This window comes from Labrus bergylta, chromosome 22 (assembly GCF_963930695.1).
Source record: "Labrus bergylta chromosome 22, fLabBer1.1, whole genome shotgun sequence".
Taxonomy (NCBI): domain Eukaryota; kingdom Metazoa; phylum Chordata; class Actinopteri; order Labriformes; family Labridae; genus Labrus; species Labrus bergylta.
The window spans coordinates 5,516,797-5,544,119 of NC_089216.1; the positions used below are offsets into that span (position 1 = coordinate 5,516,797).

Consider the following 27,323-nt stretch of genomic DNA (forward strand, 5'->3'; position numbering starts at 1 on the left):
TTATCTTAATGTAATTTGCGAAACGATTGTTTTTTAAAGTCTCTTATACAGATTGTGTTTCTAATTTATATTAGACAGATAGAGTAATGTTACATGATGCCTTAAAGGAGTCATATGTAAGATATTTACTGAATGAAATGATTAAAGGACCTTACTATATCATCAGGCATTAAGGAAACATGATATGTTGAAGTGCTGGCTTCTCTGACTGGTCTGTATTTTTATTTGGACCAGAGAAGGTATAGCGGTTTTAAGGCACCCCCACACAGCCGTTTTGGACGCCCCTCGGTTTGCCAGGCAAACGGTAAACCAACAGGTGTTTCAGTGATGGAAGCGAGCAAGAGAAGTGGTTCAGATAGAAGTGATTGTGCCCGACCTTAAAAGCCTCTGCATGTTTCTAATAAGCTCCACGAGCAGAAACGTGCTCAAACTAGGATCAATATAGGAGATGCTTTAAGAAAAATGGAGAGAGGTTAGAACGCAGAAAGGTTTACAGACCGATGCAGAGCTGGATAAACACTGAAGCTTCAGTGTTTGTGTTATTCTAACTCGGCTTGTGTATCAACTCTAGGGAGGAGGTGGCTGAATTTGGACTGCAGTACCCATTTTTAACACTAGAGACATATTGCTCCCTTAAATAAGACCTTTAAAAGGAAACCTACATAAATTGGTTAAATAAGTTCATAGATAAACATTTAATTGTATCTTGTACATAATAGTACCTGTCAGTTACACATGTGGAAGCAATCTATAAAATGTCCTGACAAATAACCATTTTGTTCTTTTATTTTGGCAGTGTCCAGCTCTGAAGGTTCCTCCTTTCCTCTGCCATTGGTCCTTGGACTGTTTTTTTCCCTTTTAACCCTGATGCTCCTGCTGCTGTTGTGTTGCTACAGAAAGTCAACGAGTGAGTCCTGATCATTTTCAAAGACATACAAAACTTATAGAAAATGATCAATTCAGAAATATTAAACAATTTAACAAGAAATGCCTTTTTTCTTTCAGATACATTCGTCACCAGGTCGGTAAAACGCTTCTCCCTCTAGAACCTAAAAGTGCAGATGTTTCTTCTCATGTCTGTTTGACGTTTTGACAGGATCTTTAACCTTTGTGTTCTCAGGATTTTTAGACCCTCAAAGTCTCAGAAAACCAATCAGAGCCCAGCTGCAGATGACGTGGTCGACCAGAACCAGACTCAAGGTAGAGGGTCTCTCAATGGTCAATATCACAAAAATACATCTTCAAGACCTCATTTCTTAGAAACACTTGAGGCTGATTCATTATTTAATAACATAGGAACTAAAAACAACTAATCAGTCTGTCAGAAATGTTTTTTGAGTAAATATGAGGCTAATAATACAGTAAGAATGAAGCAGATGTGTAAATATCTTTAAAGTAATGGGGATAGTTTTATCATTAATTCAGTCAAAAGACCCCAGCACAGTTAAAATTGCTCTGTTAAACTTTTTATATAGACATACTGTAACCTTGATTTAAGATGGTGAGTCATCTTCTCGTGTTTATTCCAGATGCGGATGAATCCAACGATGTGACGTACTCTTTGATTCTGTTTAAAAACAGAGGTAAAGGTGAGTACTCGTGTTTCAGACCAGGTCCGCCTTCATTACAGCTTCATCAACGCTGCAACGCTCAAAAAAGAATATCGGTATAATCATGGTCACCAACCTTTATTTAAGTCTTTAAATCATGAAGGTGTTTGAGATACAGTAAGAGCACAATATTAAAAGAAGAAGAAGAGGATGTTGTCAGTTGGCTGGTCTTGAAGGATTGACTGACTGCAGGGCAGAGGGAGACTCAGGATGGGGGTTCTGTCTCAGACGTAATTCTGGCCGAGCTGATCACGATCCGGATTGTTCCTAGAATTAGACAAACGAGAGGAAGGGATGAGGAAGGAGGGTGAAGGGATGAGGAAGGAGGGTGAATAGATGAGGAAGGAGGGTGAATGGATAAGAGGAAGGGATGAGGAAGGAGGGTGAAGGGATGAGGAAGGAGGGTGAAGGGATGAGGAAGGAGGGTGGATAGATGAGGAAGGAGGGTGAATGGATAAGAGGAAGGGATGAGGAAGGAGGGTGAAGGGATGAGGAAGGGATGAGGAAGGCGGGTGAATAGATGAGGAAGGGATGAGGAAGGAGGGTGAAGGGATGAGGAAGGAGGGTGAAGGGATGAGGAAGGAGGGTGAAGGGATGAGGAAGGAGGGTGAATAGATGAGGAAGGTGGGTGAAGGGATGAGGAAGGTGGGTGAAGGGATGAGGAAGGTGGGTGAAGGGATGAGGAAGGTGGGTGAATGGATGAGGAAGGAGGGTGAATGGATGAGGAAGGAGGGTGAAGGGATGAGGAAGGAGGGTGAAGGGATGAGGAAGGTGGGTGAAGGGATGAGGAAGGAGGGTGAAGGGATGAGGAAGGAGGGTGAAGGGATGAGGAAGGAGGGTGAAGGGATGAGGAAGGAGGGTGAATAGATGAGGAAGGTGGGTGAAGGGATGAGGAAGGGATGAGGAAGGAGGGTGAAGGGATGAGGAAGGTGGGTGAAGGGATGAGAGGAAGGGAGGGTGGGTTAAAGAATCGAGACAAAGAGGGTGGAGTGGGACGGCTGGCCGTGGTCCTGCTTCTGAACCTAAGTTAATGTATTCATTTAATTTGTGTTTACAATATTTAATATTCTTTCAAACAAAAGCCTTTGGATTTTAGAATGTGATGCCGATCTGTTTTTGAAAATAAAAATCTTGTTTATTTGTTATTCATCTGATCAGGTCTGCAAAATGAACCAGAGGAGGAGAGCTCTGTTTACTCCAAAGTGAAGATAGGATCACCTGCAACTACAAAAACATAACATACACAAGTCCAGACTTTATTTTGAATGAACATTTTGGTATATTTGAAATGACTCGAGGTTCTTCATGGGAATGAGCTTTCTTTGAATTGGCTTAGTCATCTCAGGTCGCGACCAATAGAAGTCAACCATCGTCCAACTCTTAAACTTTGATTATTGATATTTATCGCTTCCTAAGAGAGTTTTTTTTTCCTCTGCCTGAGCCAGTTTTATTTTTTTACAGAGGGCATACATTTGAACTGACCTTCCTGTTGTTTCGCTTTTCTTTGGTCTTGCTTTGCAAATTTGAGAAGTCTGTTGCGAATAGCTTTGCAACAGATTTCTAACTTTCCCTAATCACAGAAACTGCATTCTATTGCAAACGTCTTTCTTTACATGAAAATATGTCAAATATGTTATATTGCCTGTTTCATGCATATTCTTAACTGTACATGAAAACTACATACACATGCAGATATCAGAGTCGGACATGTTTACTGTGTTAGTTTCAGCTTTCCCATACTGTTGGTGTTCCCTACTTAGATTATGATCTAGATCAACATCTGTTCAGTTCAGTCTGAGTTGTTATTGAAGAACGAATCATCTGTTCATTTGTAGAAAAGATGTCTCATGAAACGGTTTCTTCTGAAGTCAAAAGAGGAACACCTACTGGTAAGAATCAAACCATGCACAGTGTTTGTGTGTGTGTGTGTGTGTGTGTGTGTGTGTGTGATGGATTTTTGAAACTACAAAATCTATTGAACCTTTTGAATAACTTCTCATCACTTTTCTCTGATTTTCTTCTCGGTCCATGAAGAAAAGTGTGTTGTGTTGTGTTTGAGACGTGCTTTGTTTATGCATAGCTTTTATCTGCTGCCTTTTTTTTCTTCTTTTTTTTAACATTATTGCTCCTAGTTTTATGTTATGCAACAATAAACTTTTTTTTTCATAACACCAAGCTGTCTTTTTAAATGTTTCTTTGCTCAGTTTCATGTTATTTTCTTAACCTCACCAAATGGCTTAAAACCCTAAAGAAAAAAACTTTAACCCTGGAATATATTAGAAAACCATTAAAGATGTTATACTATGTACCAATGGTAAACCTGTCCTTAACAGTTACCTTGACAGTATACTGTTTTCTTAATGTTTGCAGGAAGTCAACCCACTTATGAGTTTAAACAGGAAATCATGAACTACTGAGGTAAGATTTCGTTGATAGGAAACTTTCTGAAATGCTTTTCCCATTTTTTTTTTGAAAGTTGTTGGTTTCTATGAATTTCTCTTTTCTTGTGAAAGGTTCGAGGGTCTAAGGGGGGGTCACAGAGTTTCAGACGGTGAAGCTCTGCCCCGATGAGGAGGGGGAGGGGGGGGGGGGGGGGGGGGCACAGCCTGCTGACATGTCCAGGTCCATAATTACACAGATAAAACGGCCCCTTCTCTTCCTGGGCTCCATCATTAAGAAGGCAATCACCCAGCCTCACTGATAAGCTCTTTAAAAGGTGGCCGTACAGTGTCTGCCGTGGAGCCCAGCGACAGGAAACGCCCCCCCCCACCCCCCGAGGGGGAGCCGGAGCACTGATTAGCCCCAAGAAACGGATGGACTGTAAAAATAAACGCGGTGGTTAAGTAAACCTCAATCTGTGATTAAAAGAGGCTATTCTTAAAAAGTGTGCTAATCGTCTCCATGAGATGCGGAGCAGGATCCTTACAGACAAACCAACGGGGACGTGGTTTGACTTTAACCCTCATCGTGACATCACACCCTTCAGGAATCTGATGCTTAAAACAGTCTGTAAGTAAAGATGAGAGCATCCAACATATGCTGCATTCACTGTCTGAGTTAGCACGAATCCATTAGAAAAAACAGTGACTCAGACTCTGTTCAGTTTAAACGCTATGCTCCCTTGGGATCGTTTGTGGGATCGTTTGTGGGATCGTTAAGTTCGGTTCATTCTGACTCTGTGATAACCATGCTGCCAACGTGTGCATCTTTTGCTCGCAGCGTCTTAAAAACTAACTCAGCATCTGTTTAATAATAAAAAGATTTATTTTTGGGCTTTTTGTGCCTTTAATGGACAGATAGGACAGCTGCCGACATGAAGTCAGTGATAACCATGCTGCCGTAGCGTCGCGCTAACGTTGCTATGTCCTCCTGTTGTTTTACTCTGTGCTCCTGTATCAGAGTCGTTTCCCATCGTTTGGGCTGAAGAGGCCTGCGTCCCAAAACGAGTTAAAACTTGGAGCTTTAAACATTTAAACACGGCCACACCTGTGCAGGGAATAAAGATATTCACTCTGACACACCAGCACTCCCAAGAACAGCGATGATGTCAGAGGGAAAGACAACAACCGACCCGATCGTCTCAGAGTTTGATTTCTGACTGAATGAGAAAGCAGTCGATGGCTCAGCTGAGAGTTAGTCTGCAGAGGTGCTGTGAGGTAACTTCTGTGAGTGTTCAGGTACAGGTGATCAACTCCTCGAGGCGTCTCATGAAGATCCCAAAGTTAAAGTCTCTGGCCAACAAAGACAAGAGGAGACGACGCTTTCTAAACTGCAGAAAATAAACGTTGTCCTCGTTTTGGTTCTGAAATGTTGCCGACGCTTTTTGTGCAACATAAAGTGTCTTTAAGTTAGCTTGCAATTTTTTGTGATTTGCACCAAAAAAATTGAACATTTCTGTGTGCCTAGGACGTCCATCTTTGTTGTGGCGGTATCTAAACAAGCGTTGAGAGTTTGATTTTTTAGCAGTACTGTATAACCTGTTATTGTGAAGACCTCATCTCACTGATTGAAACTTTAGAGCAAAGTGAACGTTCTTCTTCTTCTCTGTGTTCCAGGATGAAGGAGGAGATGTGAGGTTAACTGTCACACAATGCCCCGGCCCTGATATCCATCTTTGGCGGGCTCTTCCTCTGGCTGTGAGTAGAAACAGCATTACAAACAGAACCCTTCATCTGAGCGACAACGCTCGCCTCCACTGGAAGGAAAAACACGTCAGCCACATTTTTTCAACATGGACTCTGGTCTCAGTTAAAACGAAGGGTCGTCATGGCAACAGAGTTTTAAAGTTCTAAACCGACAATTATTCAACCATAGCATACCTGATGCATCATCATGGCAACACAAATAGAAGTCCCACATACTCAATATTTGGTCACGCGCTGTGAAGGAACTCAACTTTGCATCGATTTGAGACTCCAGCGTCAGTTTGCTGCAATCTCTCTCTCTCTCTCTCGCCCCAGCCAGACTGAGGGTCTGAAGTTCTTTAAAGCTTCGTTATGCTATGCTACGGTTCATTACAATAATAGAGATTGGGGTGCCAGATACCCTAGCGGTTATGATGCACACCCAATGTACTTGTCGCAGCGGCCGTGGGTTTGAGTCTGGCCTCGGCCCTTTGCTGCACGTCGTCCCACCACTCTCTCTCCTCCAAATGTTTCCTGTCGCTCTTCAGCTGTCCTAGCCAATAAAGGTATCGCAAAAAGGCAAAGGATTGAATCTTTTCCACGAGCTCCGTCTGCAGGTCTGCTGCAGCCTGAGCACTGCCGACCTCTTGGCCAGAAGACGGGCTCGTACAGGGAGAGACCCCCGCCATGACGGAAGTAATACTAGGACACAATCCCTGCTGAATCATCCACACCACATGCTCTAGCCTCAATCATTAAAAGGCATTTTTAACATTTAACAAACGGAGTCGACTCGTTGATAACAGACTGTTTAAAAGCGAGGAGCAGCCTCGCTCACTTACTTGCATCCTCCAGGCTCCTTACAGGACCCGTGCTCGGTGCTGCAGCCTTGGCGACATATTGCTAGAGGAAGAAGAAGAAGAAGCAGCATCATCATCACTGCCTGGTAACTGGAATCAAACATAGCTCAGTTTTTAATTATAGCAGGAGATGATAGAACTACGAGCCTCTGTGTCATTACAGGCTGTGAAAATAATCACAGCTGTCGACAAACAAACCGAGCTGGAGAGATATTTCATACTAACTCGTCCGGCCTGATTTCCTGGGAATGTGAGAGTTTATTTCTGGTCATGAAAAGCTTTAATTGAATGGAAAAAGGGAAGAGAGTTCACAAAGAAAGTCGTCCATTGATTGCAACACGGCGCTGCAGCAGACAGTGGATCAGCATGAATCACTGATTACAGTCTGAAGACTCCATCACAGGGATGAGTCTGAGTCTGAGTCTGGAAGTTTCCACCTGAAGGGATCAGAATCATCGCTCCGACCTGCTCACCTGTGTTGCAGTCAGGTCCGGACCAGCCCTCCAGACACGTCTCGTTCCCGTTGTAGTCGCACGTGTAGTGCCCGAAGAACTCGTCCCGGGGCCGACAGAACTTGTTGCAGCCGAAGCCGTAGTAGTGCTCGTCACAGCTGACCCGGATCTGGTACTCGAACTGGGCCCTGAGGCCGTTGTGGGTCAGCTTCTGCCAGTGTGGGCTGGGGTTGATCATCCCCGAGTGAAAGGCTTTCTCTATCACCTTCCCATCGGAACCTGAAACATCAAGAATGACACATCAGCACCGACTGCAGACTCTTTATCATCCCTCAACTTCAAGTGTTTTCACACATTCACAAAGTGGAGCTGCAGGAGTTTAAAGCAGAGTCTAATTTACATTGCACATAACCTTCAACTTAACAGACTTCCTTGCTCCTCTTATAGGTATTTGTCCATTGTTTGTCCTCCTTTCTGCCAGGACTTGGGAAAGACGGGTGCAGAAAGTCTGAGTGTCTTTGTCCATAATGCTTTTACAAAAATGTTCTTTTTCTTATAAATCGTTCATTTACTGCAACATGTGAACCAACAGAACCGAGGAGCTTACTGTTTCTGAATCAAGCAAAAAGAAAAACAAGATGTAGAGGGTAGGTTTTCATACAAGATCTTACAAGTTTTACATATTTAGTCCATATTATACAAAACCTTTGTTGTACTCTCTGAGGGAGAATGTTTTCTTTTACTTTCAACCTGTCTTCAGTCATGTTTCCTGCCAGCCCCCTCCAGTACATGCTAAGTGGGGGTCAGCTGATGTGCGAGTGCAGCAGGTGAATATGTGAACAGCTGACTCTTTGAGAAGCGACCTGACCCTGAAATCGTCGATGATTTCTCAGAAGGCTTCAGCGACCGTCTCCGGGGAATGCAGCATCCGACATGACGCACTTTGGGAGTTACAATCTCCACCACAATCATACAACGGGAACCCAAAAATGCCCCAAAAATTTGGACACAAATTGCAGAAGATCTGTTGGATAGCAGATTATATGTAATTAAAGCAACTATGTGTGCTGCAGAGGAGGAAAAGTAGAAGGAGGAAATGCAGCAGAGAAAAAAAAGGAAAAGATTTGTCTGTAATGAGCGCTCTCCTCGGCTGGTTTTCTCACGCTCGCTCTCCAGCTTGCCCCGCTCACTTTCTGATTCTCAGGTTTACAGCTTGAGGATATTACTGCTGCCCTCTGGATCTGCACAGAGGACAGAACCACAGCCGCCGTAAATTACAGCATGAGGACACCAACGCCACAGTCACTGCTGGGAAGACGGCCAGAACGCCATCAGCACTTTACACATACACACACACACACACACGTTATTTACCACATGGAGACATGAGCAGAGGTGGCTGACCGCCGGGTGATCCACTCCTCTGTGATGATGCAATGCAGTGTGTGAGTGTGTGTGTATGGGGGGGTGCGCTGAATTCACAGTGCCCGGTAACCCTGCTGGAGCTCAGAGTGTATACATTCAGGGGGCTTTTCGCACGCACGCACGCACGCACGCACACACGGAGACACGAGCAGAGGTGGCTGACCGCCGGGTGATCCACTCCTCTGTGATGATGCAATGCAGTGTGTGAGTGTGTGTATGGGGGGGGGCGGCTGTCATTTATTTACAATGGGGTGTATTTGGGGGGGCTGCGCTGAATTCACAGTGCCCGGTAACCCTGCTGGAGCTCAGAGTGTGTACATTCAGGGGGCTTTTCACACCACTGCCCTAATGGCTCTCTGGGGAGCGGCAAATAGAGCAGAAAAAGACTGAAACCTTGTTTACCTCGAGCAGACCCGAGCATAAACAAGCATGGGGACACGGCGGACCCTCCCTCAGCTGGAATCACCACGGCGTCTCCAATCCGACCGCCGAGCATCAGGAATCCGAGCACAGGATTTAGATTCAGCTCGTCACCGCCCACATTCATGGGAAGAACGCCCGCTCAGTTTCAATCAGGGGGGGGACAAGCTGCACATGCTCAGAGCTCAGTCTGCAGCCCACCTGTCTCAGAGGGAACCATGACCCCCCCCCCCCCCCCCGGGGACAATCTGTCCCGATGAACTCTCTGTTTCACGCCTCAGTGACAGTGAGACCGTGTGACCCCGACGAGAACATTTTCATAGAGGGCCGAGCGTGGCCCCCACCTCGCCTCACTTACTCCCCCTCTGTCTGCACCCCTCCTCTGCCACACACACACACACACACGAGCACTCACCGCTGGTTTCATTGTTGAAGTCCAAGGCTTCCACGATCAGCGTGTAGGACCTCTGCAGGAGACGAGAGAGAAAGAGGATCAGGATCATCAAAAACAGAGAAATGAACTTTTCATCATGAAGTCAGGAGTCACACAGAATCTGAGGGGAGCGTTGACGACCTCTTGTTCCTTAGCAACCACACAACCTAAGAGGGGGTCACATGTTCTTTAGTGTCTTAGATTAAAAGTCCTGAAATGTTTCAGAGCACTGATGGGATGAGGATCGCTGTAATGTTGGACACTTGTTTTTGATTATTTGGTGCAAAATGAGAAGAAAAAAACGTGTTTGAGTTTTTCCCAAGAAACTCCATTTTATTTTTCTCGACGGGACATTTGAACACGACACGAGAGCAGACGATATAAAACAAACATGTCATTACTCCCACGGCCGCCCACAGCACTCAGCCTCCATGCCCGCCGTGTACTGTTGTGCTGCTCTCAAACGTTGGATTAATTAAATTTGAGTAGAATTAAGAGCGTTAGTCAAGAGATCAACTGGTGTGTGAGGAAGCAGAGAAGGCAATCCAGCATCTAAAGAAAAGTACTTTAGAAGTGTCAGAAAGTCTCTGAAATCAGTTTGAGAAACTATAACAGACTACACACCTATCTGATATCAAACTTTAGTCAAATTAAACTTCCTTTCTGCTCGTCAACAGAAAGTCGACCTGCAGACGCATCATGACTGAAGGACAGAAAACATGAACGCTTTGGGGCTAGAGGACTGTTAGCTGTTAGCATGCTCAATATTATTCAGACCCAAACATCTGACCAGTGACACATGAAGGGTGGTCAGGATATCACATTTATAAACATTGATGCATCGGGTCCTTTAATGACTCAAACACGCAGGTGAACTTCTGCACCTGGATTCATGTTTACATCAGGAACCCTAAAACGTTGCTGCATGAGATTGCTGCCACACAAAGTTTCCTTTTCTTTGAAACCATGACGATAAAGAGCCTCTCCTCTCTTAAACTGTACACATGTTGAAAAAGTTTATGTACATCTTTGAGCAAACTGGACACTTCTTTGTTTCCTCGCTCGCAGCAGCTTTATGTTAAAGACACGACTGAAGATCTGCAGGTTTAAAAAAAAAAAAAAGACATCATGGATCATTACGGTAACAGAGACCCGTTGGTTCTGACTGTGCCAACCGAGCGTGACTTAAACAAAGCCCTTGGCCTGGACAAGAGGCCAACTTCATGCAGCTCACGAGAGGATGAAGGGGGGGGGGGGGGGGGGGTACAAAAAAAAACCTGCTGCATGAACTCAGAGTACCCAACAACCCAGTTGCACCTCACTGCCATCTGTCCACAACAGCCAATCAAGTGATGAAAAGCACAAAGAGTGATATCATACCCAACCTGACGATTGTTAGTGTGCACTGAAGGAAAGCACTTGACGTGAAGGATGAGAGAAGCTAACAAGCCGCTCTGTTCTTTACAAACTCCTCATCTCCACCATCACATAGATTACTAAAACATGACAGATCAACCACACAGCAGAGCAGAACTTTTTAACCGCCTGGTTTCAGTTTGTCCAACAATCTCCAGCTTTAAGAACGAGCAAATTCTCCTTCAGTTCTGGGACGCCGTTTAGTTTAAATGTGATCAATATGTTAGAAAGAAATTATTAAAGCTTGCAAAGACCTCGACCCAGAAAAAGGCAGCGGTTTTCATTTCAACAACAACAAACAGAAAGATGAAACTAATCCGTCTCCCAGAGTCTGATGCCAACTCGCTGCTGCCATGGCGTGAACAAAAACAGAAACCTTTGTCTTTTCAGAAAGGTGTGAGGCGCCAGAGTCTAAGAGCAGATACAGAACACACAGCCTCTCAGATTGCATGCTCACCCTGCTGAGAACAGTGTTGACTGCTTATCGGATCGTGGAGCTGAAATCTGTAAGAAAGCAGATCATGAACTGTCCTCGAGCCTCGGCCATTTTCTGTGTGTTGTCTGAGTGTTCGAGGCTATCTCCGAGTACAATACTCCAAATGACAACAACAACAACTTCCACCAGGATGGAGGTAAAAATAGCCTTGATGTAATTGGACACACACATACCAGGAGCCTTTCAGCCATCAGGCACACAGTGGAGTAGTCTGCAGGCCGAGCTGTCTGTGCACACACACACTCACTACGCTCCAGCATGGCAAATCATATCTGTGTGTGAGCCTCAACACTCCCACAGGCCTGTCACAGCCGTTTACTGACTGTGTGAAGAAGAGCTGACACTGGAGGAAAGTGGGCTTTTCACTGTGGACTTACTGTACTGTGCAACATGAGCAGCTGCCAGAGGGGGGTCTGAGGAGGGGGGGGGGGGGGGGGGTCGGTCTGCTCCAGCAGCTTTTTATCTCCACTTTTTATTTGGTCGGAACCTGAAACATCAAGAATGACACATCAGCACCGACTGCAGACTCTTTATCATCCCTCAACTTCAAGTGTTTTCACACATTCACAAAGTGGAGCTGCAGGAGTTTAAAGCAGAGTCTAATTTACATTGCACATAACCTTCAACTTAACAGACTTCCTTGCTCCTCTTATAGGTATTTGTCCATTGTTTGTCCTCCTTTCTGCCAGGACTTGGGAAAGACGGGTGCAGAAAGTCTGAGTGTCTTTGTCCATAATGCTTTTACAAAAATGTTCTTTTTCTTATAAATCGTTCATTTACTGCAACATGTGAACCAACAGAACCGAGGAGCTTACTGTTTCTGAATCAAGCAAAAAGAAAAACAAGATGTAGAGGGAAGGTTTTCATACAAGATCTTACAAGTTTTACATATTTAGTCCATATTATACAAAACCTTTGTTGTACTCTCTGAGGGAGAATGTTTTCTTTTACTTTCAACCTGTCTTCAGTCATGTTTCCTGCCAGCCCCCTCCAGTACATGCTAAGTGGGGGTCAGCTGATGTGCGAGTGCAGCAGGTGAATATGTGAACAGCTGACTCTTTTTGAAGCGACCTGACCCTGAAATCGTCGATGATTTCTCAGAAGGCTTCAGCGACCGTCTCCGGGGAATGCAGCATCCGACATGACGCACTTTGGGAGTTACAATCTCCACCACAATCATACAACGGGAACCCAAAAATGCCCCAAAAATTTGGACACAAATTGCAGAAGATCTGTTGGATAGCAGATTATATGTAATTAAAGCAACTATGTGTGCTGCAGAGGAGGAAAAGTAGAAGGAGGAAATGCAGCAGAGAAAAAAAAGGAAAAGATTTGTCTGTAATGAGCGCTCTCCTCGGCTGGTTTTCTCACGCTCGCTCTCCAGCTTGCCCCGCTCACTTTCTGATTCTCAGGTTTACAGCTTGAGGATATTACTGCTGCCCTCTGGATCTGCACAGAGGACAGAACCACAGCCGCCGTAAATTACAGCATGAGGACACCAACGCCACAGTCACTGCTGGGAAGACGGCCAGAACGCCATCAGCACTTTACACATACACACACACACACACACGTTATTTACCACATGGAGACATGAGCAGAGGTGGCTGACCGCCGGGTGATCCACTCCTCTGTGATGATGCAATGCAGTGTGTGAGTGTGTGTGTATGAACACAGGTTTTTATGAAGCTCTAATAAAAAGGAGGTTAGAGATGTATTTACAAAAAGAGCAGACAGGTCTAAGCATGGCGCAGAGAAATACCTGCACCTGGTTAATTGGCGCAGATAATGAGGAGACCAGGGGGGTCCTTCCTCCCAGAGAGCCAACCACAAGAAGAGAAACTCTCTCTGCGTTTGTTGTGCTTTCTCTCTCCACTTTCAGAGAAGTGACGGAGAAGTAATTGCACTGCAAACACACTTTTCTTTTTTTTCGTTTGGAGAAGAAGCGCAGTCGAGAAACACAGGAAGTTATTTTTTTATTTTTTTAAGTCTCCAACTCACCGGCCAGGCAAAACTGAAGGGCAAAACTATCCTGGATTTGTCATTCCTCACAGAGGTCCTGAAAGAAAAGCTATTCCCTCCGAGGACGGGCGTAGATCCCATTCCGAAGCTGCAGGGCCCCGCAGCGGAAACTCTCGACTGGTATTCCTTCAGGCAAACTTTAAAAAACGAATCGCACTCGTCCCGGGAACATTTACCCTCCGCCGCGCTCCGTGCGTCATCACAACACATGCCGTTCCGCAGCGCTCCGTTGGGGTTGTGCATCGATACGATTTTCAGCTCGAATTGTCCCGATCCCTCTGACACCTGTGGGAGAGAGAAAAGACAATGAGAAACTTCGACCTCGTTGTGTTAAACTAAAGTTGCAGAGACGAGGCGGCTGTTTTGCCCTTGGCTGCCCTACATGATTTGCACTTTGCAGCAGGCTCACACTGTTTGCATGAGGCAGGGTTACACGGCTAACAACACAGATGTAATCAAAGTAGATCCAAACTGAGCTGAACCGAGTGACCCTGTCCCGAGTTAAAGTAGTCCACATACCTTGAGGAGAAGGCAGAGGAGAAAGGCAGCGACCACTGAGCCCCGTCTCAGAGTCATGCCTCCGGACTGCTGATCCACTCGTTTGTTAGGCTACTGGTCGTCTGGCCGACTCACGGCACCAGAGCTCTCCTCTGCTTTAAACACGCACGAGTGGGGAAACAACAGTTTGATCAGCGAAGCTCAGGTTCCACATTCATAGAAGAGCTCTTCCTGTTTTTTTTGGTCCCTGGAGCTCTCCGGGAGTCTTTGCTCTGCGTCGTTATCCGACAGTTTCCACTGGAAGTTGAAGAAAAGTTTACGCGGTGGCCATGCGGCAGCCGAGCTCTGTGCTCATTGACTGACTGACTGACTGACTGCTGGCCCGGGCTGCACAGAGCTGCACAAGTTCACCAGGGGAGGGAGTGTCTCCGTATTCATGAGCAGGGCCCTCAGAGCCCGCCCTCCTGCACATCATGAGCAGGATCTCAGAGCTGCTCTCAGGGCTCTTTGGTAGAGATGTGGAGGAAAAGAAGAGGAAATAAGGCGTGACCTGCAGTTATATTGATAATTATAAGTCAGAACAACCGCACACATTAAAGTAAATGAATCATATTTGCAGAAAAGCATCAATTTAAACCTCTTTACCTTATCTCCCTGCATTAGCTGCATGCTTCTCCCCACCACAATGTTTACTTCTACTTTACATTTAGATTTACATCAGCCTAACATGAGGGTCTGCATCTGAGCCACGAGCTAACAAACTGAATAAAAACACATCAAGGTCAATAAAGACTTTTAGTTAAACACACGATATGTTAGAAATCCTCCGTCGTGCAAAAACCTTGGATTAAAGAAATCATCAAGGAGAGAAAATGTCAAATATCTGCACGATCTCTGCAGATTTTTAAAATACTTTTATATAAAATCTGTTGAATGTTTTAATGAATGTGGACGACATTGTTGAGAGTTGAAGACCTGAAGCTTTGAACCTTCATGAGGAATGTGACACGTTTGAAATGACTTCAGATCTGAGGCCGTTTCAAACAATCCACCTCCACGTTATGATCCATCTCCTGACCAGGACGGAATGAAACCTGCTCATCAGAATGAAAGAGGAAACATCATTTCCCACAATCCTTTTGGTGTCAGAGGGTAACTGCAGCAGGGTTTACCTCTGCAAGAAGGTAATCTGTGAACACACACACACACACACACACACACACACACACACACACACACACACACACACACACACACACACACACACACACACACACATACACACAGACACACTCTCACACACACACACACACACACACACACACAGACACACTCTCACACACACACACACACACACACACAGACACACTCTCACACACACACACACACACACATACACACACACACACACACACACACACACACACACACACACACACACAGACACACTCTCACACACACACACACACACATACACACACACACACACACACACACACACAGACACACTCACACACACACACACACACACACACACACACACACACACACACACACACACACACACACACACACACCAGCCAGCCACCACGCGCACCTGTTTTAGGTCTAGGAACTACTGCCTACAAATAATACAAAAAACAAAGGCCAGCAAATATATTTTTTTTACAATTTCTCAGTTTCCTGATCTGATGACATGATCGAATCTGTGACTTAAATTTGTTATTGATTAAACAAAACATAATGTCTTCTCAATTAAATGTGCTGTAACAGATGTGTACAGGACACAAAAACACAATTTGTTATTTTGGCCGGTAAAGAAATATGTTTGGACGGTGAAGTTTTTCATCTACCTGCCACCTTGGCCGGTGAGTCAAAAAGTTAATTTTGGACCCTGCACAGGATCTTATCTCATTTCTTATTTGAGCAGTAGACAGGAAGTGTAAACAGGTTGGTCGAGGTTGGCACTTCTTAGAATTTTGTGTATAGAGAAGGAAGTACAGAGACAGAAGTCTGAGAGAAACTCTGCTCTCACATTTTAATGAACTGTTACTTGTCTTTCTCCTCTTGTCCTTCTGCATTATTAGAAATGTAAAGTTAATGTTTTATTTTAAAGCTAAGCGTCAGAGTTTCATTGTCGTTTTGGATGTGAAGATGGACCAAACCTTGCGTTGTGTGCTGGGGTTTTTCTGTGAGTACATCAGAGCTCTTTAAGTTTTGTGACTTTCAAACAGCGAGTCATGTTTCTATGAACATGTAGTTCAGCTGTTTGAATAATACAACAGGAGTTAAGCACTTGCTGTTTGTACAACATTTGAACAAGGCGTGAACAGTAAATAGTCGATAGTTTTGGAAAAAAAAGCTTTAGGATTGAAATGGCTGCCAAACGTTTGTTGTTTTGTGAGAAATTCTGTTTATTGATGGATAGCCCCTTGAGATGAACCATCTCGTTTTTGAAAGTTTTGACAATAACAGTTACCTAAAATGAAACTCTATCTGGATTTAACACCTTTAATTCTTCCCTGATGAACTATTGATCTTTATTTTAGTGCTGAATTTGATCCCCCACGGATTGGCTCGAGGTAAGTGATTGTCTTATATTTCTGATTTTTGTTTTTTAAATATTTCTGCAGTTCCTCTATTTATTACCTACTTCATCTCTTTAACATCATCCACATGTAGTGTTTTGTGTTTATGTATTATCTCTTAAGTTTTAAAAGAAAATGTCCTAGAACATGAACTGAAAATGTTTTTTTTTAAGCTATGTATTTTAGTTTTCTCTTTTGACTCGACTCTGTCCTCACCATGGAAAGCTGCTGGTATTTCTAGAAACTGTTGTGACTCTGTAAGCTCTTATATCTCTTCAACAGCTGCTTCTTTTAACACTGCTTTATACGTTACTTTAAAACCATTTACAACATTATTGTTGTGTCATTATTGTTACAGTTATATTGTACAGACATTTAAATCATTACAATAAGGATCATGGATGAAAACTGTAACATTTTCTATTTTTAGTTTTTTTTCCAATCCTGTTTCTTTGTGATGTGAACAGGTAACCGTCCCCGTGTGACCACAACATCCAACTGGCCTGAAACATTCTGGGCTGAGACGCTCACTCTCAGATGTGAGATTGAGGGAGGTGGAGACTCTGAATGGATATTTAGATGGAGAAGAGACAGAACATACAGCTCAGACAAATATACAGCAGACAATAAATACATTATTAGCCAAGCCACTGATTCTGACAACGGAGACTATGAGTGCTCAGGCAGAAGGGGATCCCCTAATCCTACCTTCACGCCTTGGAGTGAACCCTTCAAATTGACTGTAACACGTAAGTTGAACCATGTTGTCAATAATTAAAATGTCCAGGTGGAAATGATTTCATCTAAATGAGAAAACAAAACAATGCTTGCTTAAAGTCTTTGCAGGGAGCTGTGACAAATTATTTTTTAACTTTCAGCATGGTAACAAAATAACTGAGAAACTTAAGACTATCACATCTTTTGTAATCTTCTTAAAATATGTCTTAATATGGTTTAAAACAGTGAATTTTGATGTCACTAACAGTGTCTGAATAATTTCTTATAAATATTGGCTAAGTTATTCACATTTGACAAAGAAGATGTTTGTTGATATTGATAGAGCTCTCCTAAGTTATGATTGCTGTGTCAAAGTGAGAAAAGTATCTCAGATCCTCAAACATGGGCCTCCTGGCTCCGCCTCCTGGCCCCGCCTCCTTCCCGTTATAAACCTCGAGGCGACCGAGCCTTTGCAGTCAAGGCCCCACGGTTGTGGAACAGCCTTCCTCCCTCAGTCAGGGTCTGCCCCCTCTGTGGAGTCTTTTAAGTCACGCCTCAAAACACACTTTTACATGTTGGCTTTTGAGTCCTAATTAGGTTGCTTGTGTTTCTTTCTGATGTATTTCTATCAAATATCATTTAATATTATAGTCTGATTATATAGTTGGTATCGTGTTTGTGCATTTGTGTTTGGGCACATATGTATGTGTGAGTTTTTGTCTTGTTTTCTAAATGTGCTTTATGAATACATTTGATTGATTGATGTTGTTTTTTAAAGTGATACATGATTTGGATCTTTTCTGGAATTTAACTACTTTAAATTTAATATAATTTAAGAGATAAATCTTAACACTAGTTTCAGCTCATAATTCTTCAAGTCATTTTTACTTCTGGGCTCAGCACTGTTTGAATTTGACCAAATTGTAGGTACAGTAATTTACCTTTTTACATCTTTGTTTCCAAATCAAACAGCAATAATACCAAAGGCTGAACTGAGAGCTGACAGGACATCAATTCCAGCAGGGGGCGCTGTGACCCTGACCTGTGATGTGAACCCTCCATCATCTGGCTGGACGTACATCTTGTACAGAGGAGATCACTCGGGCACACAAGATGATGGTAAAAACTTCAATGGACGAATCAGTGTCTCCAAGGGAGGAGTCTACTGGTGCAGAGGAGTGAGAGGAGAACCAGTTTACTACACAGAGTACAGTGATTCAGTCACTATCAACATCATTTGTGAGTTTGACATTTTTGTAAAGTTGTAAAAATGTTTTTATCGATAAATTGATTGATAAAAAGACTAAAGATGTTTCTTCTTTTCTCATCATTGTGTCCTTGTTGGGATCTCTTGAACACAAACAGTATCAGACAGAGCTGTTGTGACTCTTCAGCCCCATTGGACTGAGATATACAGCGGAGAGAAGATCACTTTGAGATGTGAAATCGAGGGTGGAGACGACTCTGAGTGGGAGTATGAGTGGGAAACAACCAGCTCTGATAGAGCTGTGAAAAAAAACAGGAAATCATTTGAATTCACTGCTAATGTTTACAGTCGAGGAGAATACAAGTGTAAGGGAAAACACAAAACTGAGGTACTTTCCTCAACACAGTGGAGCACTCCAATCACATTGACAGTATCAGGTAAGATGGACTTAAAATCAACATGAAAACAGTTTTTAGGATGTTTGTGTATGTTAAGAGAAACTATCATTCATATCTGAACAGTACTCAAATTGTGACTTTATTTCTTCATTGAGAAAGTTTTAGTGCAGATCACAGTGATTAAGTGTGTCTTTGGTACAATAAGTTTCATGGATGAAGTTCATGTGTATTTATTTCCATAAGGTATTTTATTAATGGATATTTAAAGAAACAGTAATCATTTTTATATCCCTGTTTTAAACTGAACAGCACAAAAACCAAAGGCTGAGCTGAAGGCTGATGTCACAGATATTCCAGTAGGAGGTTATGTGACCCTGACCTGTGATGTGAGCTCTTCATCTGGTTGGAAATACTACTTTTGGTACAGAGCAGATAAATCCTCTAACCCATCATCCATACATGATGTCTCCTCGGCTGGACAAAAGCGTGTCTCAAAGGAAGGACTCTACTGGTGTAGAGGAGAGAGAGGAAACCCAGTTTACTACACAGAGGACAGTAATACAATTCAGTTAAAAGAAAATAGTAAGTTTTGCATAGAAAATAGTAAGTTTTGCATATTGACATTCTTTGGTGTAGATTTAAGGTTTTTTCATCTTTGTATACTTACTGTGAATTCTTCAACATTAGCGGTTGCAAACAAGGCTGTCGTGACTCTGCACCCCAACTGGTCTGAAATCTACTTTAAAGAGTCGATTACTCTAAGATGTGAGATACAGGATGGAGACGACACTGAGTGGGAGTACGAGTGGAAAACAAGCAACTCATTCAAACCTCCAAAGGAAAAGGAATACAGTATTGGACCTGCTTATACATTACACAGTGGAAACTACAGTTGTAAGGGCAGAAAAAAAAGTGACCAGTCTCCAACAGGTTGGAGTGATCCCATCACATTAACGGTTTTATTCAGTAAGTAACATTTCTTTTATATAAACATTATACTGTACTATCAGATATTCCATCATTACATGGTTTTATTTCTTTGAATAATCACTTTTCCAACAGGTTCACCCCAGCCTGTCCTCACCGTGTCTCCACTCTGGCTGAGTCCTGGAGACTCTGTGACTCTGAACTGTGAGGTTAAACACCCATCAGCAGGATGGAGGTTCTACTGGTATGAAGCTATTCCCAAACTATCTGACAACTCCTACAACTCCTACAACTACCAGCTGCTATCTGGAAGCAGAGATGGAACTGAAAAGTATTCCTTCATTGTTCATGGACAGACACACACAGCAGGATATGTGTGCAGAGCTGGAAGAGGAGAAATGAACACTCCTTATAGTGAACCAAAGTTTGTCTGGTCTGGAGGTCAGTTTGTTTCTTTATCTTTATTCTTTTGTGGTCTATGAACAACTTAGAGTTTCTTCAGTACTTTTGTCTCTGATGTCACGATGACTTCATGTCCCTTCTTTCCTCTTTCAATGGCATGAACCCAAACATGCGACTTCCAGGTGTGATTTACACTTTCCCAGCTTCTTTCTGCCATCACTCTCTATTTTACTCTGGTAGCATGAAATACACTAACAAGAAGAAAATTAAATCATCTAAAACTGAAATCATTTCTTAATAAGAACCTTTACTTTGAAGAATTAAGAATCTTATTCAATTCAATTCAATTCAAAAAACTTTATTTGTCCCCGGAGGGCAATTCAAAGGCACACAGAGCAGTAAATTAACAACAGTGCAAGTAAACGAAACATTTTAACCTCAATATAAAGTGTCAATTTAAAAACAACTTAAAGCTTAAACTTAACTTAAAAATACAAAATATAAAAGAGTAGATATAAGTGGACAGTGATCGGACTAACAGATGTAAACAGATGTAAACAGAACTATGTGCAGTAAACGAGAAATAAATATATATATACAGAACTATGTGCAAGTAGGCTAAATACTAAATGATAAGTTATTAAGGTGCATGGTGAATAATGGAACAACAGAACTAATATATACAATATAACTGTAAGGTAAGAATTAGATAAATAAAGTGACCGTAGTGTAATGATGGATAAGAAACAACAGGAATAAATTAACCAGAACTGTATGAATACTGATATAAAATGGATAGAATAAAGTGATGTAGTGCATGAGAGCAGATAAAGCAGAGGCAGTTAAGGTGCATGTCAATATAAAGGAAGTTCACAGCTGAGAGTCTGCATTGGGTGAGAGGTGTTGGTGTCTGTTGGGGGGTTTAGGAGTTGAGGAGCTGGACAGCCCTGGGAACAAAGGTTGCTCTTCTCCTCTGTGTCCTGCAGCAGGGACAGCGAAGCCGGCGTCCTGAGGGGAGCCACTCAAACGCTGGGAAGAGAGCATGTGAGGGGTCCTGCATAATCCCACCTGCTAGCCTGATTGTCTGTTGCTCAGAATTGCGAATTTCTTACTCTCACAGCAAGGAGGGCTTGTATAATTAAAATAATGTTGGTACACAATATAACAACTCAATATAAACTAACAAATTTAGGCAAACCAGTCTGAAAATTCATAGAAAAAAGTGGAAAAAAAAAGCGAAATACCTGAAACCCAGAAACAATTAAGACAGCAGTTACTGGTGGAGAAACAGGGGTGTGAAATCTGTCATATCTTTGTAAGATGGCAGGTCAGAGTAAGGGCACGGTCACACTGGCCATCCGTACCGTGCCCAAGCACACTTCAAAGCTAAAGTCCAGTTAGTTTGACCAGTGTGACCGCTCCGTGCCGTGCTCAGGCACAGTACACTTCATGCACGAGCACAAGCACGTGTACACAACGCTGACAGCCTTCATTGTGGAGAAATCCACAGTTTCATGTCTGTATCTGACTAAAATGACTCAATATAAGACACCAAGTAGCTGTCATGATCTGTGTTGTTCTCTGATGTGCGTCTGTGGACTCGACTGCGCGTCTCTTTTTCTCTCTCTCTCTCTCTCTCTCTCTCTTTCTCTCTCTCTTTCTCTCTCTCTCTCTCTCTCTCTCTCTCTCTTCTCTCTCTCTCTCTCTCTCTCTCTCTCTCTCTCTCTCTCTCTTTCTCTCTCTCTTTCTCTCTCTCGTCCGCCTGTTTGTAAACTGAGCACGCTTCATTATAACATAGAGCGTGCATGTGTTGTATTACGACGTTATGTACAAGAGGTAATCGTGCTTAGGCACGGATAGTCCTGTGTAGTGTGGCCGGCCAGCGGGGGAATGGCGCTGCGGGAGGGCAATCGTGCTTGGGTACAGCACGGTACGGATGGCCAGTGTGACCGCGCCCTAAGTCTTTTAATTTATAGACAGCAGAAGAACGAGTTTCTCTGTTTGCAACCTAAAACGTAAATAAAGTTAAATGGCAGCAAAACATTATTGTTTAGCGTTAAAATCTTTAGACTGCTGGGCCTTCTTCAACCCCTAATTCATTTAATTCTATTTTTTTTATTGTTTAGATTTGCCTTCATCAGCATCTCTCACAGTGAGTCCTGAAAGAGTGCAACACTTCATCTCTGATTCTGTCTCACTGGAGTGTAAGGGGAACTCTACTCAGTGGAGAGTGAAGTTTCAAGAGGACAGCTTCCTGACAGATTGCTCCCTGAGGGATACAATGACTGGATCAACATGCACAATAGAGGAATACAGATCGAGAAATAATGTGTACTGGTGTGAGTCTGGATCAGGGGAGTTCAGCAATGCTGTCAACATCACTAAACAGAGTATGTTTTTATTACATTTCTTCTTAAAGTTTTTATCTTTCAGCATCCAAGTATTCAATTCAACATCATTCAGTTCCACGTTATCTCCATCAACATTGAGAAGTTAAAGAGCAGCCCAGTGTGGGAGAGTTTACTCTCTTAATTAGATAAAAGCAAAGATTAAGGTCTGAGTGTATATCATTATTAAATACTGATCACATTTGTAGACAGTTGCTGTTCAAACACATTTGATGCCAAAGTCTTAAACATAAGAAGGAGTAAGGTGTACACAAGATAACACATCAGATTAATCATCACTTTGAAGCATTGCTGTAAAAAAAGAAGAAATATATTCTCATCATTCTGTGTCTGCTAATTTTCAAGTTTGAACCTGATGACCTCTGACTGAATCCTCTTTTCTTTAACTGTTTTACAGAGTCTGATATTATCCTGGTGAGCCCTGTCCATCCAGTGACTGAAGGAAGTTCAGTTAGTCTTAGCTGCAGATTGAGAAGCTCAGATAATGTTTCCAATGTGTTCTTCTATCAGAATAACAAACTCATTCAAAATGATACCAGAAAGGAGCTTAATATCTCTGCTGTGTCAAAGTCTGATGAGGGCTTCTACAAGTGTCAGACCTCAGGGAGAGAGTCGTCTCAGAGTTGGATGTCAGTAACAGGTGAGTGGGATAGTCAGGGAGATACCCCGTGCCCTCTAAAGTAATGTACATACTTTCATGCATTAATGTTAAACAGACACTCTTGAAGTAACATCAAGACAGCTGAGAGGCCTGTGTTAACGTTAGCTTAGCATGACTAGCAACCAGTACTTGGGTGTTAATGACCTCGGACAAAATCATTTCAAACGTTTTATTTTCAAGCAACAAAAAAACTCATGGACCTTTTTTTTTTTTTTTTTGCATTAAAACACTTTATTCAGTGTTACACATGTCAAATATATCTTGTTAGTCCTCTGTTGCTCCATATCCTGGCTTGCACTCCTCTTTCTCAACCAGGAACTGCCAGACAGAGCTTCATCTTCTAATGAATTTCTGGCAGGCTGAATGCTACAAGGCGTAATGCTGCCCTCTGCTGTAATTCAAATGAATTGATCCACTTTGGGTTCAATTCTCAGACATAGTCCAGTGGTCCTCATGCAATTCAAAGTAGCCCTACCGACTAGCTGAAGTCACTTCCAAAAGATAGCCAAACAGAGATGAAGCCTGCCTTTGGCTTATATGGGGGTGTGCCAAGTGGAAGGCACCAAGTTAGGTAGAGGTGGAGGGATGTTTAGGTTGTTGAGAATAATTATGATTTGTAAAAAAAAATGGTCATTTGAGAATGTACTTAAAGGGATACTTCACCCATTTGCATTTAGCTTTGTATCATTAGAAACCTGGTAGTATTTTTGAATGGTCGTGCATCCCGCCCTCATTTTCCCCTGAGATTGGAAATCTTTGTATTTTTAAGTCTGAAAAGGAGCTTCCAGTGACGCAAAATGACAATTTTTGCGTCACTGGAAGCTGTTGCGGTTAGCGGGGTGAAACTACAACGCTAGTTCCTCATATTTTGGTATTCCGGACATTGGTTTAGCGGAGTAAAGCGGTAATCGCAAAGTGAAAGTCCTTCTTTTTCTGTGGACTAAAAAAACAATTTGAACTGAAGTTTAGTAGATCATGTTGCATATTTTGTTTGTTTGAGACTTTTTGTTCATTGTGAATTCATAGGGGGGCTAATTAAAGGGATATTTTTGTTAGGGTAGCAGCGTACGGATCAACAACGGACGCGTTTCAGCACAGAGCCTTTATCAGCGCTTTGTTTGTCATCTATTTTCTTTTTGTGTTTGAGCTCTTTTATTTCTGTTTTGAATTAGGCCTATCCTAGAACCCACAATGCAACAAGAAACATTTACAAAAATGTGGACTACAAAACGATTATCCATTACATTTTTTTGTAACCGATTATTATTTAATGAACAAGTACTCGGGTACCCGAGTACTGGTTTGCGCCCCTAATTTCTACTACATATATGACCCAATGTCAGTACAGATTCATGTTTCAACGGGTGAAGTATCTCTTTAACTGAAATGTATTTTGATGTGTTTTTAGCCTTATTGTAGATGTTTTGTGCTTCTTGCAGAACAGGTAATACTCTCCAGAGAGTTCATTGATTTCTCACCTCTTTTGGTCGGGGTGCCAACTCCTACATAAGAGGAGGCTTGAGGGCCTTGCAGGTTGTTGGTGGTTGGAGGGGCAAAGTGTTGGAGAATTGTTGACAGTAACCAAAGAGTGTGCCGCGCTGCAAGGGCCCACGGTGGCATTGTTTAGCGCTGAGTCGCGTCTTTAGTTTGTCACTTTTTACATTCTGTTATTTACTTATTTCTTGCTAGTTTTATTTGTTATTTTTACATTTTTCTCCAGGCCTGTACTGTACATATTGCTGCACTTGGTTTTGTTCATTGTAAAAAAATTCACTTGGACTGAATTTTTGATTTTTTTTTCTTTCTTTAGCCTAAGCCACTTTCCCATCCTTACAAAGATACAAATTACTGAATGATTTTATGTAAACCATGTTTTGTCTGAAAAAGAAAAAGGTCAAATACACCATCTAGTTGGAAGTAACCACACTTTAAGTGATTGACCTTATTGATTCAATAATTCAGTGTTGAATGAGTAATTTGGTTAAATCCTGTATTGCGATAAAATGATGTATTCATTGTAGACTATTTTCTTTGCACATGTTTGTGTTTTGTTTTCACCGTTGCTTGAGACAACATGACAAAACATTTAATTATCATTGTCTATAATTTTAAGAAGTGTTTTATAAGTTCATTAACAGTTATTTGTTATTAATTGTAGCGGTGTCCAGGCTTGGGATCCCTTCATATCCTGTAATTCTCGTGATTGTCGGGCTGATTTCTGGAGTAGTACTTATAATTCTTCTGCTCCTGTTGTATCGCTGCAGGCAGTCAAAGGGTGAGACCTTTCTTTTACTTCTAATTGTTAAATGCTTTATTTATATTAAATATAGAAATGCACTGACAAAGATTAGCAATGTGACTTATATAAAGTAAAAAACAATGTAACAGCAAATGTCTTTTTCACAGACTCATGCTTCAGGAGGTAGGTTCAACTCTCTCTTTACTTAATTTAAATATAGCAGTAATTAAAACCATGGTCCTCAATGTAATGTTTGTCAATCCTGCATGTTTAAGGCCAAGCCAGTCTGAGAGTAACAACCAAGACTCTGCCAGAAGTCATGAACTTTACCAGAATGTGGCTCAACCTGATGTATACTCTACTCTCCTGCACGGTAAGCATTTCATCTTGATATTGTGTATTTATACACACAATTTTAGAAATTAATGTAGCCTTCAAAATATATGAATCCAAAATGGGATGAAAGTGACTTTTGCTTGGTTTTGACTTCTTTATAGGTGATGCCAGTGTCTACGAAACACTGCAAATCTCTGAGGACAACAACGCTGGTACTGTAGTTTTTTAAATTCATATACACTGAATGAAATATTTCAAATTTAAGGAAAACATGTCACAAAAGAGTTTCATGTTCGTCATGCATTTGTCTATTTGAACGACACTTGTCCTTACAAACTTTGATGAACAAATACTTGCTTGATTTTCATTTTTCTAAAGGGGATGATTACGTCAACCAATCAGTAAGGCACTGAAGACACTGAAAATGGTACAGTGTATACCTTTATATTCATGTGCACTCCAAAAATGCCCAATGTAATACAGTTGAAAACATGAATATATATTTATTTCTTTACTGGGTTTTTTGGAATAGAGGCCAGACGTCTTAAATCAACAGCAAATAAATCAAAATAATGTTAGTTGGATTCTTGTTTCTAGTTTTAAAACGACAGTCTTTGAGTTAAAAGACATGCATAACTATATACAGAAGCCACTTGGCCATCTGATTACTAGAGAGGACCTCTGAGACATATCTGGTCTGAATGTTTTTAAAGTAGATATTTTGTGCAAAGAAAAGTGTGGGACTACACGGACATAAAAGACAAAACCTTTGGATAATTTAAATACAAGCAACTGTATACTGTGGACTAACATGTTTGTGTTTACTTCCCCAGTTCTTTGAACACACAGTTTGTAAATTCCGCCGCCAGGGGACTACCACAAAAGACGACATCAAGGCTGGTGGGGAATCATGGGAGTGATTCTCTCTGCTACTCTGTCCCCAACCCTGATGAAAATGAGCTAAGAGTTGACCGTAGTGAAGACAAACGAGTGAAACCGACCTGAGGAAGAGAATATGTTTACAGACGATGTATCCAAGTCTGATTTACATGAAGTTTTTATCACAGCAGCACATACAGCAACAGTACGGTGTTTCCATGGCAACGTTATACATGTCGTGTCTGTCATGGAGGCTCGGTCATGGTGGTCACCACGACAACACGGCTTCTGTTACTATAATATTAAGGATTTCTCTGGCTTTGATAACTGTTGGAAATATTTGCGGTAATGTAAGTACTAGACAGATAATATATTTGTAACATAAGTTTAGTCAATTTCTAATTATTTAGATATTTAAGTGTAAAAATTCATATAACTTTCTACATATTGTATATTTAAAGGAGCTGATTAAATTACATAAATTATGTTGACATCGTTACTTAACATGCAACTCTGCTTTCCAACTATCACAAATGTTCAAGGGTTAGTACAGTTCATTCATTTTCTGGTTAAATAAGAGTGACAGAATATGTATTACATTACTCATACTAGCTAAAAGCTTACAATTATTACCAGAATGTTCTTGACTATTCTTATTTTTAGAAGTAAATATTTTATTTTGTCATTTATCTGTCAATTTTGTGTATTAAACTCTGGATACGAGTTGTTTCAGCTGCTTCATACTGTATATTTTAGCTTGAGCACCCAGTTGATAGTGCAGCTTTAAAGTCGGCTTCTTTGTCAG

At 42.0% G+C, this 27,323-nt stretch overlaps 2 protein-coding genes across 2 annotated transcripts in view; one reads left to right on the plus strand and one right to left on the minus strand.

Annotated features, from left to right (window-relative positions):
* Positions 1-1,271: 1,271 nt before the first annotated feature.
* Positions 1,272-14,136, minus strand: LOC109978558 (protein jagged-1b-like). Its single transcript, XM_065950876.1, has 7 exons — positions 13,778-14,136; positions 13,238-13,543; positions 9,307-9,358; positions 7,068-7,325; positions 6,577-6,637; positions 1,687-1,877; positions 1,272-1,567 (listed from the first exon to the last, which is right to left on the minus strand). The coding sequence occupies exons 1-6, from the start codon at positions 13,832-13,834 to the stop codon at positions 1,835-1,837; spliced, it is 777 nt and encodes a 258-aa protein (XP_065806948.1). The 5' UTR covers positions 13,835-14,136; the 3' UTR covers positions 1,272-1,567; positions 1,687-1,834.
* Positions 14,137-15,763: 1,627 nt separating this feature from the next.
* Positions 15,764-27,323, plus strand: part of LOC110004047 (Fc receptor-like protein 5) — an 11,756-nt gene continuing 196 nt past the window's right edge. The window contains exons 1-15 of the mRNA XM_065950862.1: positions 15,764-15,947; positions 16,306-16,338; positions 16,812-17,093; positions 18,034-18,300; positions 18,427-18,705; positions 18,976-19,248; positions 19,354-19,632; positions 19,729-20,034; positions 22,122-22,385; positions 22,801-23,043; positions 25,223-25,339; positions 25,471-25,486; positions 25,579-25,676; positions 25,801-25,851; positions 26,473-27,323. The exon at positions 26,473-27,323 is cut by the window's right edge and continues 196 nt beyond it. Of these exons, the coding sequence (XP_065806934.1) occupies positions 15,857-15,947; positions 16,306-16,338; positions 16,812-17,093; positions 18,034-18,300; positions 18,427-18,705; positions 18,976-19,248; positions 19,354-19,632; positions 19,729-20,034; positions 22,122-22,385; positions 22,801-23,043; positions 25,223-25,339; positions 25,471-25,486; positions 25,579-25,676; positions 25,801-25,851; positions 26,473-26,480 (2,607 nt within the window). The 5' untranslated portion in view covers positions 15,764-15,856 and the 3' untranslated portion in view covers positions 26,481-27,323. The remainder of the gene's footprint in view (positions 15,948-16,305; positions 16,339-16,811; positions 17,094-18,033; positions 18,301-18,426; positions 18,706-18,975; positions 19,249-19,353; positions 19,633-19,728; positions 20,035-22,121; positions 22,386-22,800; positions 23,044-25,222; positions 25,340-25,470; positions 25,487-25,578; positions 25,677-25,800; positions 25,852-26,472) is intronic.